The following is a 12011-nucleotide window of genomic DNA, read 5'->3' as shown; positions in this document are numbered from 1 at the left end:
AAACACGCTTGTGAACGGCTGTGTGAGTATAAGAGAGCGTCAGGCGCCCTGAACATCAGCGCCTCCCATATGGTCTAGCGGTTAGGATTCCTGGTTTTCACCCAGGCGGCCCGGGTTCGACTCCCGGTATGGGAAGTTAACTTTTTTTTGTTTTTGTTTGCCAACATGATTCAAGTTATTGAAGTTCATCAATAATAATTTTTAGTTTGTCATAGTCTTAGACGAACTACAGAAACAAGCAAAAGATATGTAAAAAATCTCAAATGCTGTTTCAGTACTGAATCATTTTCACAAATACAATTATATTGAATTAAGAAAATTTCACTATGGAATATTTACTTTATCTATCATAATTTCAATTTAGTATGTTATTTAAAATTTTCATCTCATAATTATGACGCAGTCATAATTTTAATTTCAACTTTTTAAGTCATAATTATTACTTAATTCAGAATTACAATTTTTGTCAATTACACCTTTTTAATGTCAGTTACTTCAAAAGGACCATCAAAATAAAGTGTTACCAAATTATGACTAATTTAATTTAATTTATACATTTTTTAATGTCATATTTTCAACTTTTCATCTTGTAATTATGACATACCATTGTAATTTTAATTTAGACTTTTTAAGTCATAAATTAGACTTTTTGTCATAAATATGACTTAATTCCGAATTTTTTGTCATAATAAAAAAGTTAAGTAATAATTTTGACAAAAAGTAACAAAAAAAACTAAACAAAATTATGACTTAATTGGTACTTTTTTGTCAATTTTGACTCTTCATCTCATCACTGTGATTTACAAAAAAAAAAATTCTTATGTGGTATTAATGGATATATTTCACTCAAATATGGAGAAAAAGAGTAAATCTTCTGAAAGCATGAGGTGATCTTCAATAATAGATTGTAAAAAAGCTCAAATCCAGAGTGAGACTTAATAAATGTTTAAATCTCTGAGAGCATCAGCAGAAGAGACACGTTCATCATCACTCATGTAATCAGAGATGACATCAGTAAAAGAGATGAGTCCCAGAACACACACACACACACACACACACACACACACACACACACACACACACACACACACTCCATTACAAAACAAACTTTATTTGGACTTTAAACACAGACGCAGCCTTTAAAATATCAGTCATAAAGAATTATTGAAGAAGAAAGCTGTGCCGCTTATACAGAAACAATGTGCAAACATGGAGAACACTTTTAAATATATCTTACACAATAAAATCAGAAAATAAAATAAATACAGTGCATAGAAATTCATCCTGGAATAATCAATGACAAAATAAACACTAACAGTGAAAGTGCAACATCAAATTAACACAAGAACAATTATAACCAAAACAATAATTTAAGTTAAATATGTTTTTAAAAGGTGCAATAACTGGATCATAGATTAGAGTGCATGTCGTCTGTTACCAAGTTAAAAAGGAATATTATTCATATAAACAGTGACAATAAAGTGTTCGAACCTGTAAAGAGTTAAAAAGTGTGGAAATTTGGTTAAAACCATTTAAAATCACAAAAATATTCCAATCTCAAACAATCGTACAAACTCGTCGTTGAGTTCCAGTGGTTGTTTGAGAAAGAAACGCAGCAGGAACAGCTTTAGCAGCAGGTGTTGATGATCAGTGTGTGTGTGTGTGTGTGTGTGTGTGTGAGGACTTCCTGACCAGCAGGAAGTGACCCGCCGCTCCAGCGCTGACCTCGTGACCTCAGTAACACCCGTCCCGCCAGCTCCCGTCCCGCAGCGTCGACAGGCTCCTCGGAGGCGTCAGCAAACTGACCGAGAACAAGAACATCAGATAGAATGACGTGTGACCAGAGTGAATGTGTTATATGATGCAACTCAATGATTTATATTATGCTTTTTCAGATATTCCCTTTCACACAGTGTGTAATAGAGCTGTCTGAGACTGTAAAAGCTCTGAAAGATCAAATAAAGTTTTGGTCTCCTAAAAGAAAGAAGTGATTCTGAAACGAGTCGTCAGTAATTCAGTCTCTGCTGATCCTGCGTAGGTTTGTAACTCATTAGCATAATGCCAGCCTGTGGTGTTGATTGGCTGAGCAGCGTCTCTTAGCCACGCCCTCAAACACTGTAGTGTCTCTGAGACTGGAAGAGTTTGGTTCGTGTTGTTCGTGTGGAGAAGACGCTGTTTTCTGAGATCGATCCGGTAAAACCCACGCCATCGTCACTGTTCACATCACTGAGATCAAGAGCTGAGATTCAGATATGATAATGAGCGTTTGCTTTCTGACCAATCACAGCAGAGCAGCTCTCAAAGAGGCGGAGCTTAGAGAGACTGAATCCTTGAAGTGTTTCAGACACTGAGAGAAAAGAGTTATATAAAGATTTTTTTTTATAAAGATGAATAAATACTGTAACAAATGTATTGCTCATTGTTAGTTCATGTTAGTTAATATATAAACTAATGTTAACAAATGAACCGTATTGTAAAGTGTTCCCATTAAAGGATAGGACAGTAACGGTAAGTAAATGGAGACTGGACACATCACTGCAGTTTTCATCATTTACTCCTTCAAACGGCGGGTTTTAGGTCAGCGGATCTAAATTCTTCAGGATCTCGACCTGAATTTTTCATAACTTACTAATTTTAGGTTTTAATCCGAATCAGTTTGGAGTTTTAAGCAGCTTTGAGGATTTGAAGAAGCTGGAGAAGATGAAGCTGGATGTGTGTGTGTTCCAGGGGTGGAACAATATATCGCATCACAATATCCCGCAATACACACATTCAACAACAGGTATCGTGGACAGTTTACTCAAAATAAAAATTACTAAGTTTTAGTGTCAGTACTACATTAAACTGCTAGATATAAAATGTTGAATATAATGTATAATAATGAATATTTGTGTAGAAAGTGGCCTACAATATTTTAAATGGATCTAGTCAGTGTCAGAGTGCAACAATATTTGTCTAAAATAATTCTGTATTTCAGCTTCAGAATCATGAATATTGTTATTCTGGTGTCTCTATAATCCTGTGCTTTGGGTTTCAGCAACTAGTCCAAGTCTATTCATATTGTTACGTACTGCTCCGAGACACGAAGGTTGAGGATCCAAATGCAGTTTATTTAAAGTGTTATTCAGAATCGTAATCAAAATCCAGGCAAAGGTCATACACAGGCAGGCAATCCAACAAACAGACAGATCCAGAGGGTGAGGCAGAAACAGGAAAACCAGGACACGGGCAGAGATCAAGAACCAGGAATAACAATGACAACAAGGAAATGCTCAGAGATGCAGTGCTACACATACAAGACTTCGCGGTGAGTGAATGAATGAACATGGTATAAATAGACAGGCTAACAGGAGGATGAGACAGGTGAATGCAATCAGTGAATGAGGTACAGGTGAATGTGATCAGTGATGAGTGATGAGTCCGGGCAGTGAGTTATGGGAAATGTAGTTTGTGAGTGATTAGGAGAGTCTAGTGTGGAGTGCCCTCTGGTGGCTCTCAAGGGCACTCCAGCTGGTGATCGTTACATAGCCCCCCCCTAAGGAGCGGATTCCAGACGCTCCTAAGATTGTCCAGGAGGGAGGTGGAGCGGAGGCGGACCCGGGGGCGGGATGGAGGGCCAGGCCCGTGGAGCGGCAGAGGACCTGGAGACTGCAGCAGGATGGGAGGCCAGGGCGGATCAGGCTGTGCAGGCGACCAGGGCGGATCAGGCTGTGGAGCAGGCTGTGCGGGCGACCAGGGGGGAGACAACCCTTCAGGCGGCCAGGGAGGAGACGAACCTTCGGGCGACCAGGGCGGAGTCAACAGTCCATCGGACGACCAAGGCAGAGACAACAGTCCGTCGGGCGACCAGAGCGGAGACTTTCCCTCGGGCAGCCACGGCGGTGGAGACCTCTGGGGCGGCCACGGCGGTGAAGACCCCTCGGGCGGCCACGGCGGTGAAGACCCCTCGGGCGGCCACGGCGGTGAAACTGGAACAGACACCAACGGCTCAGGAACTGGAACTGGCACCAACGGCTCAGGCACTGGAACTGGTAACACCGGAACTGGCACTGGAACCACCGACTCAGGTTCAGGAACAGACACAGACACAGACACTGGCTCCGGCTCAGGAACTGGAACAGACACAGACACTGGCTCCGGCTCAGGAACTGGAACAGACACAGACACTGGCTCCGGCTCAGGAACTGGAACAGACACCGGCTCAGGGAAAGGCATGTTGGTGGCCATCTCTGCTGAGGGTAACTCTGCTGAGGACACTGGCTCGGCGGAGACCATCTTGTCCCGAGACACTTGCTCGGTGGCGGCGACCATCTTGTCCGGAGACACTGGTTCGGCGGAGACCATTTTGTCCTGAGACACTTGTTCAGCGGCGGTGGCCATCTTGTCCGAAGACACAGGCGTGTAGTCGGCCATCTTGTCCGAAGACACAGGCGTGGAGTCGGCCATCTTGTCCGAAGACACAGGCGTGGAGTCGGCCATCTTGTCCGAAGACACAGGCGTGGAGTCGGCCATCTTGTCCGAAGACACAGGCGTGGAGTCGGCCATCTTGTCCGAAGACACAGGCGTGGAGTCGGCCATCTTGTCCGAAGACACAGGCGTGGAGTCGGCCATCTTGTCCGAAGACACAGGCGTGGAGTCGGCCATCTTGTCCGAAGACACAGGCGTGGAGTCGGCCATCTTGTCCGAAGACACAGGCGTGGAGTCGGCCATCTTGTCCGAAGACACAGGCGTGGAGTCGGCCATCTTGTCCGAAGACACAGGCGGGGAGAGAAGAGGAACAGATTCAGGCTCAGTAGGACGAGACTCCTGACGGGCAGACGTTACGTGAACAGTCTCTGGATCGGCAGAAGTGACGTGAACAGTCTCTGGATCGGCAAAAGGGACGTGAACAGTCTCTGGATCGGCAGAAGTGACGTGAACAGTCTCTGGATCGGCAGAAGTGACGTGAACAGTCTCTGGATCGGCAGACGTGACCAGCAGCAGCGAGGGCTTTGAGCTGGGTAGGACCAGCGATGAAGAGGGCTCTGAACTGGACGGAACCAGCGGCGAAGAGGGCTTTGAGCTGGGCAGGACCAGCGGCGAAGAGGGCTTTGAGCTGGGCAGGACCAGCGGCGAAGAGGGCTTTGAGCTGGGCAGGACCAGCGGCGAAGAGGGCTTTGAGCTGGGTAGGACCAGTGGCGAAGAGGGCTTTGAGCTGGGCAGGACCAGCGGCAAAGAGGGCTTTGAGCTGGGCAGGACCAGCGGCGAAGAGGGCTCTGAACTGGACGGAACCAGCGGTGAAGAAGGCTCTGTGCTGGACGGGACCAGCGGTGAAAAGGGCTCTGGATCGGTGGGCATGTCGCTTGCTGTCTCAGGGGCGGCGGGCACGACGCATACTGCCTTGGCTTCGGCAGATCTGGCGTGAAGTGCGGGCTCGGCTGGACTGACGTGAAGCTCTGGCTCGGCAGGACTGACGTGAAGCTCTGGCTCGGCAGGACTGACGTGAGTCTCTGGATCGGCAGGACTGACATGCAGAAGCTCAGACTCGGCAGGGCTGACGTGCAGAAGCTCAGACTCGGCAGGGCTGACGTGCAGAAGCTCAGACTCGGCAGGGTTGACATGCAGAAGCTCAGGCTCGGCAAGGTTGACGTGAAGCTCTGGCTTAGGTATTACTGTGAGCTTGCAGGGCTCCACATCCGTAAAGCCCACAGTAAATGATGAGCTGCTCAGCAAAAGGGCAAGGTCTATATATTGTACTAGAGTCCAGTGAGGGGTATTGTCAGGCATGAGGTAATTAAGAATGTCATTAAGTCCATGGTGAAAAATGTCCTTTAAGACAGCATCATTAAAGTTAACCCCATGGCTAAGCTTACAAAATTCCTTGACAAAATCCTCAATTGGACGGTTACCTTGGTGGAGGTTGAGGATCCAAATGCAGTTTATTTAAAGTGTTATTCAGAATCGTAATCAAAATCCAGGCAAAGGTCATACACAGGCAGGCAATCCAACAAACAGACAGATCCAGAGGGTGAGGCAGAAACAGGAAAACCAGGACACGGGCAGAGATCAAGAACCAGGAATAACAATGACAACAAGGAAATGCTCAGAGATGCAGTGCTACACATACAAGACTTCGCGGTGAGTGAATGAATGAACATGGTATAAATAGACAGGCTAACAGGAGGATGAGACAGGTGAATGCAATCAGTGAATGAGGTACAGGTGAATGTGATCAGTGATGAGTGATGAGTCCGGGCAGTGAGTTATGGGAAATGTAGTTTGTGAGTGATTAGGAGAGTCTAGTGTGGAGTGCCCTCTGGTGGCTCTCAAGGGCACTCCAGCTGGTGATCGTTACACATATACACACACAATGTAATATCAAATTTAGCATTTTAATCAACGGTATACTTTTTCTCATATGTCTTGGAGTATCGCAGTAATCTGGTATTGTGAGTTGAGTATCGTGATCTGTATCGAATCGTGACACGAGGGAATCGTTACACAGAGAATATAAATGGAGTAAGTCAGACAGATAAGAAGGTGCTAAATCATTTGAAGATTTATACACCAGTATTAAAATCTTATATTCAATTCTGAAATGTATCGGTAGCCAATGAAGGGATGAAGTTGTTTGGTCAAATTTCCTTTTTCCCTTCAGGAATCTCGCCGTAGCGTGCCCGAACTACCTGTAAGCGTGCCGTTTGGGACTTCGATACACCAAAATAAAGGGAGTTGCAATAGTCCAGAGCATGGATCGCAGTCTCCGTCGAGCGCTTGGGAAGATGAGATTTGATTTTCGCTAGAGAGTGAAGATAGAAAAAGCTGGATCCAAAGACAGCTCTAATTTGCTTATCGAATTTGAGGGAACTATCTAACATCACACCTAAATTCCATACTTGGGGAGAGATAGATAGGTCAAGGTCAAGGTCATGCCTTTGCCTGGTGTCCGAGGGGTCAAAAACTATAACTTCTGTTTTGTCTGAGTTCAAAAATAGGAAATTCTTGGCAAGCCAAGCTAGTCCCTCCTCAAGACACGCCGTCAGACTGTCTAGAGCACTCTTATTCTTCCTAACCAAAGGCATATAAAGTAGATTTTGACTGAAATGACTTGAAGAGAGCAGTAAGACTTAAAGTATCTTCAGAAACAGTATTTAAATGAAGCTCCACATCGAGGTCCGGTAGTAGATAGATAGAAGAGGATTAACCTCATTATAGAACTTAATCAAATCTACTTGAGGTAAATGAGGTAAACGTGCACGCGCTTGATTGGTGTTACACATGTGCAGAGCTGAGGATCTCACATAACACAGCAGAACTTCAACGTCAGTTACAGATAACCCATATGACAGAAGTAGATCCAACATGTGTCCATGAATATGTGTGGGATAATTAACCCACTGCCGAATATTAAAAGAGTCTATGATGTGTAGTGTGTGTGTGTGTGTGTGTGTGTGTGTTTACCTGCGCACCGGAGCCGTGAGTTTGCCGCGCGAGCCGCTCGCTATGAAGGACGCGGGCCGCGGTAAACCACTGCGCGCCGGGATCTGGGAGACGGACACTTTCCCAGAGGACACACACTGGGAACTGGCCGACGGACCCTTGATGGTGGGACTGACGTAAGCGGTGGCTTTGAGCGTCTGGTGGGACGAGAAGTTCCCGACGCTCTGAACGCGAGCCTGCAGCTGCCCGGGAGCCGGAACTGCACAGAACACACACACACACACACACACACACACACATACTTACCAACAAAAATGATCTTCCCTCATATATGAATGGTCGATACCCAGCAAGCAATAGCCGGAATTTGGTTATTACCAAAATAACGTGCGAGATGTGTGATATTCCATCATGTAAGCATTCTCGCTCTAGTTCATCTCAAAGCTGTTCTATCGGGATGAGCTCAGGACTCAGGCCAGTCCAGTTCCTCCACACCAGACTCCTCATCCATGTGTTTATGGTCCTGATCTGTGCACTGGAGCGCAGTCATGCTGGAACAGGAGCATCCACAAACTCTTCCCTCTTCCCCCCCTCCCCATAACAACCCCACACCATCATCCCCCCTCCCCCAGACAACCCCACACCATCATCCCCCCTCCCCATAACAACCCCACACCATCATCCCCCCTCCCCCAGACAACCCCACACCATCATCCCCCCTCCCCATAACAACCCCACACCATCATCCCCCCTCCCCCAGGCAACCCCACACCATCATCCCCCCTCCCCCAGACAACCCCACACCATCATCCCCCCTCCCCAGACAACCCCACACCATCATCCCCCCTCCCCCAGGCAACCCCACACCATCATCCCCCTCCCCAGACAACCCCACACCATCATCCCCCCTCCCCCAGGCAACCCCACACCATCATCCCCCCTCTCCCCCAGGCAACCCCACACCATCATCCCCCCTCCCCCAGGCAACCCCACACCCTCATCCCCCCTCTCCCCCAGGCAACCCCACACCATCATCCCCCTCCCCAGACAACCCCACACCATCATCCCCCCTCCCCCAGGCAACCCCACACCATCATCCCCCCTCTCCCCCAGGCAACCCCACACCATCATCCCCCTCCCCAGACAACCCCACACCATCATCCCCCCTCCCCCAGACAACCCCACACAATCATCCCCCCTCCCCAGACAACCCCACACCATCATCCCCCCTCCCCCAGACAACCCCACACCATCATCCCCCCTCCCCAGACAACCCCACACCATCATCCCCCCTCCCCAGGCAACCCCACACCATCATCCCCCCTCCCCCAGGCAACCCCACACCATCATCCCCCCTCCCCATAACAACCCCACACCATCATCCCCCCTCCCCCAGACAACCCCACACCATCATCCCCCCTCTCCCCCAGGCAACCCCACACCATCATCCCCCCTCCCCCAGGCAACCCCACACCATCATCCCCCCTCCCCCAGGCAACCCCACACCATCATCCCCCCTCCCCAGACAACCCCACACCATCATCCCCCCTCCCCAGACAACCCCACACCATCATCCCCCCTCCCCAGACAACCCCACACCATCATCCCCCCTCCCCCAGACAACCCCACACCATCATCCCCCCTCCCCAGACAACCCCACACCATCATCCCCCCTCCCCCAGACAACCCCACACCATCATCCCCCCTCCCCCAGACAACCCCACACCATCATCCCCCCTCCCCCAGGCAACCCCACACCATCATCCCCCCTCCCCAGACAACCCCACACCATCATCCCCCCTTCCCCAGACAACCCCACACCATCATCCCCCCTCCCCAGACAACCCCACACCATCATCCCCCCTCCCCCAGACAACCCCACACCATCATCCCCCCTCCCCAGACAACCCCACACCATCATCCCCCCTCCCCCAGACAACCCCACACCATCATCCCCCCTCCCCCAGACAACCCCACACCATCATCCCCCCTCCCCAGACAACCCCACACCATCATCCCCCCTCCCCCAGACAACCCCACACCATCACGTGTGTGTGTGTGTGTGTGTGTGTGTGTGTGCGTGTGTGTGTGAGACGTACTGCAGGTCTGAAGTCGTGTCAGTGTCCCGGACGAGTCGAAGCTCTGGCTGCTCCGCAGGGACGGGGACGCGGGAACGGACGCCGTCGGGAGACTCAGCAGGTTTGGCATACTCCTCCTCAGCTTATCTGAGGAAACATCACTTCCTGTTAGCTCTGCCAATCACACGCACACAACATAAACTGATGTTCTACATCAGATTAAAGCCCAATTACATTTGATGTGCTTTAAGAGGATTAAGACGCAGCAGAAAGTGTGTGTTTGATTTAAGACGCTTAAAGACTGAACATCAGTGAGAGTTTTACCCATCAGCCCATTCAACTACAGCCGGCGGGGAAGGTTCTGGCAAGGTTCTCTCAAAGATATGAACAAATAACGTTAATAGAACGTAATTCATAATGCAAAAACATTATAATCGGAATTATGTTTACAAGATTTAATGTTTCTGAAAGCGTCTCTTCTGCTCACCAAGGCTGCATTTATTTAATCAAAAATACTGTAAAAACAGTGAAATATTATTCTAATGTAAATCATCTGTTTTCTATGTGAATATATAGTAAAGTGTAATTTATTCCTGTGATCTGAATGTTCAGCATCATTACTCCAGTCTTCAGTGTCACATGATCCTTCAGAAATCACTCTAATATGAGGATTTGATGATCAAGAAACATTTATGATTATTATCAGTTTTGAAAACAGCTTCATATTTTTGTGCAGCCTTACGGAGAGACTCAGGAAGAGCTTCTGAATGTTAGTGGAGACATTTCTGTAGTTGTTGTGGAGTTACACTGATCATCTCATCATCATGTTGAACTTCTCCACAAGTGTCCACAGTTCCTGAGGTGTTTATAAGACAGCGGTGACATGTTCTGGTCAATAGTGTTCAGTGCTCGTCTGTGCTCAACCACAGAACAGCTTCAGGCTCTGCTGGATCTTCATCACTGCGTTAGAACTGGTCTCTGTTGTCGCGTGTGAAACCAAATGCCGGCTGGTGTGTGTAAACGTGCAGATTAAGGGCCGGTAATATTACAATAAGATTCTCTTCATACGTCAGAAGGAGAGCGAAATCTGATCGGTAGACATGTGCCGGTATCAAATTTTCATGCTGCGATTAATTGAGCGAGCTTTTATCAGGGTATACGGTATTATCACGATATTTTAATTGACGTTAATCATGATAATCACCTGCGCTGCTCCTGAGTCCGTGCGGCTCGCTGGCAGGCGTCTGCGCAGGTGTGTGTGTCTGCGCAGGTGTGTGTGTGTGCGCCGCGCTGGAGAGCCTCCAGTCCCTGATGCTGCTGAAGGTGTGTGAGTGCGGCATGGCTCCGGCGCGGCTCAGGCGCGGCTGCGGTGGCGGCATCTCTCCGTAATCTTCATCATCCTCCTCTTCCTCGTCCAGCTGCGAGTCGCTGCGCTGGAAGGAGAAGCTGGTGCTGCGACGGTTAATAGAGGAAGAGGAGGAAGAAGAAGAAGAGGTGGCGAAGTCCTGACGGAGACCTGAGAGGAACGAACGCTCAACGTCATATTTAAAACAGTTATATTAAAAAATAAGCAAAAAAATAAGAAAACAGTTAAATAAGAAGATATATTTTGCATTAAGATCTTTTGCACATTTCTCCAACACACTCATCACTGTAATACAGTCATGAACATCAGTTTGTGTTAATCTCATGTACATGAGCCATACGTCCCCAACTGACTGATTACAATCCAAGTTTTCTGAAATGTAATTTTAATCCTTTGTATTTTGCGGGGTCAAACACATAACTGAGTTGACTGAAGTACTGGTTAATCCATGATTTATTGTTTATGTCAGTTTCTCATCTAACCCTGAGGGGATTTAAATGTACATTCATGCATTTGTCAGACGCTTTTATCAAAGAAATGTTGGATGTGTTGAAGACGCACATTCTTCTCTGGGAATCGAATGTGTTTCTAGCATTGCTCTACTGTTTGAGCTTCAGGAAAGTGAACACAGAAAAATAAAACAAAAACGTTTAAAAATGATTACATTTTAAATAAAAAAAAATAGTTACAATACTGTTTTTAATATATATATTTTTTTTATGAATACATTTTAAATGCTGTTGTAAAGTGTGAGAAGCATTAATATTTGACGTGTTTTTACCTGATCGGTTTTGATTTTTCATAGTGTGATTTTACGGCATGTTTTTAGGAGTAAAATGTTGTTTAAATTAGGCAAATGAAATATGAACAAACCTTCAGAATATAGATGGAGATTTCTGACTCAAACGCACCGCCTTTAAAAAGACGGATTGAGATTGAAATCTACAGACACAAATAGACCAAGTGCAATAAAATAATGTCTATTCTGGATGTTTTCTTTCCACTGATCACATGTGAAGTAAGAGTCAAATCAGTGTTTTTGCCTGCAGCGTCTCGTCTTAAACTACAATGATGTATAATATTTACATATGCATAATATGTGATCATACTTCTGATATTACTGGAATGAACAGAAGTGTTTTGTCTAC

At 46.9% G+C, this 12011-nt stretch overlaps 1 protein-coding gene across 1 annotated transcript in view; it reads right to left on the bottom strand.

Annotated features, from left to right (window-relative positions):
- Nucleotides 1–1093: 1093 nt before the first annotated feature.
- Nucleotides 1094–12011, bottom strand: part of slain1b (SLAIN motif family, member 1b) — an 18235-nt gene continuing 7317 nt past the window's right edge. The window contains exons 5-8 of the mRNA XM_081380413.1: nt 10702–11013; nt 9519–9644; nt 7441–7678; nt 1094–1801 (exon numbers count right to left, since the gene is read on the bottom strand). Of these exons, the coding sequence (XP_081236539.1) occupies nt 1735–1801; nt 7441–7678; nt 9519–9644; nt 10702–11013 (743 nt within the window). The 3' untranslated portion in view covers nt 1094–1734. The remainder of the gene's footprint in view (nt 1802–7440; nt 7679–9518; nt 9645–10701; nt 11014–12011) is intronic.

The sequence above is a fragment of the Scardinius erythrophthalmus genome, assembly GCF_964197995.2.
Source record: "Scardinius erythrophthalmus genome assembly, chromosome: 12".
NCBI lineage: Eukaryota > Metazoa > Chordata > Actinopteri > Cypriniformes > Leuciscidae > Scardinius > Scardinius erythrophthalmus.
This window is presented reverse-complemented; position numbering and strand designations above follow the sequence as displayed.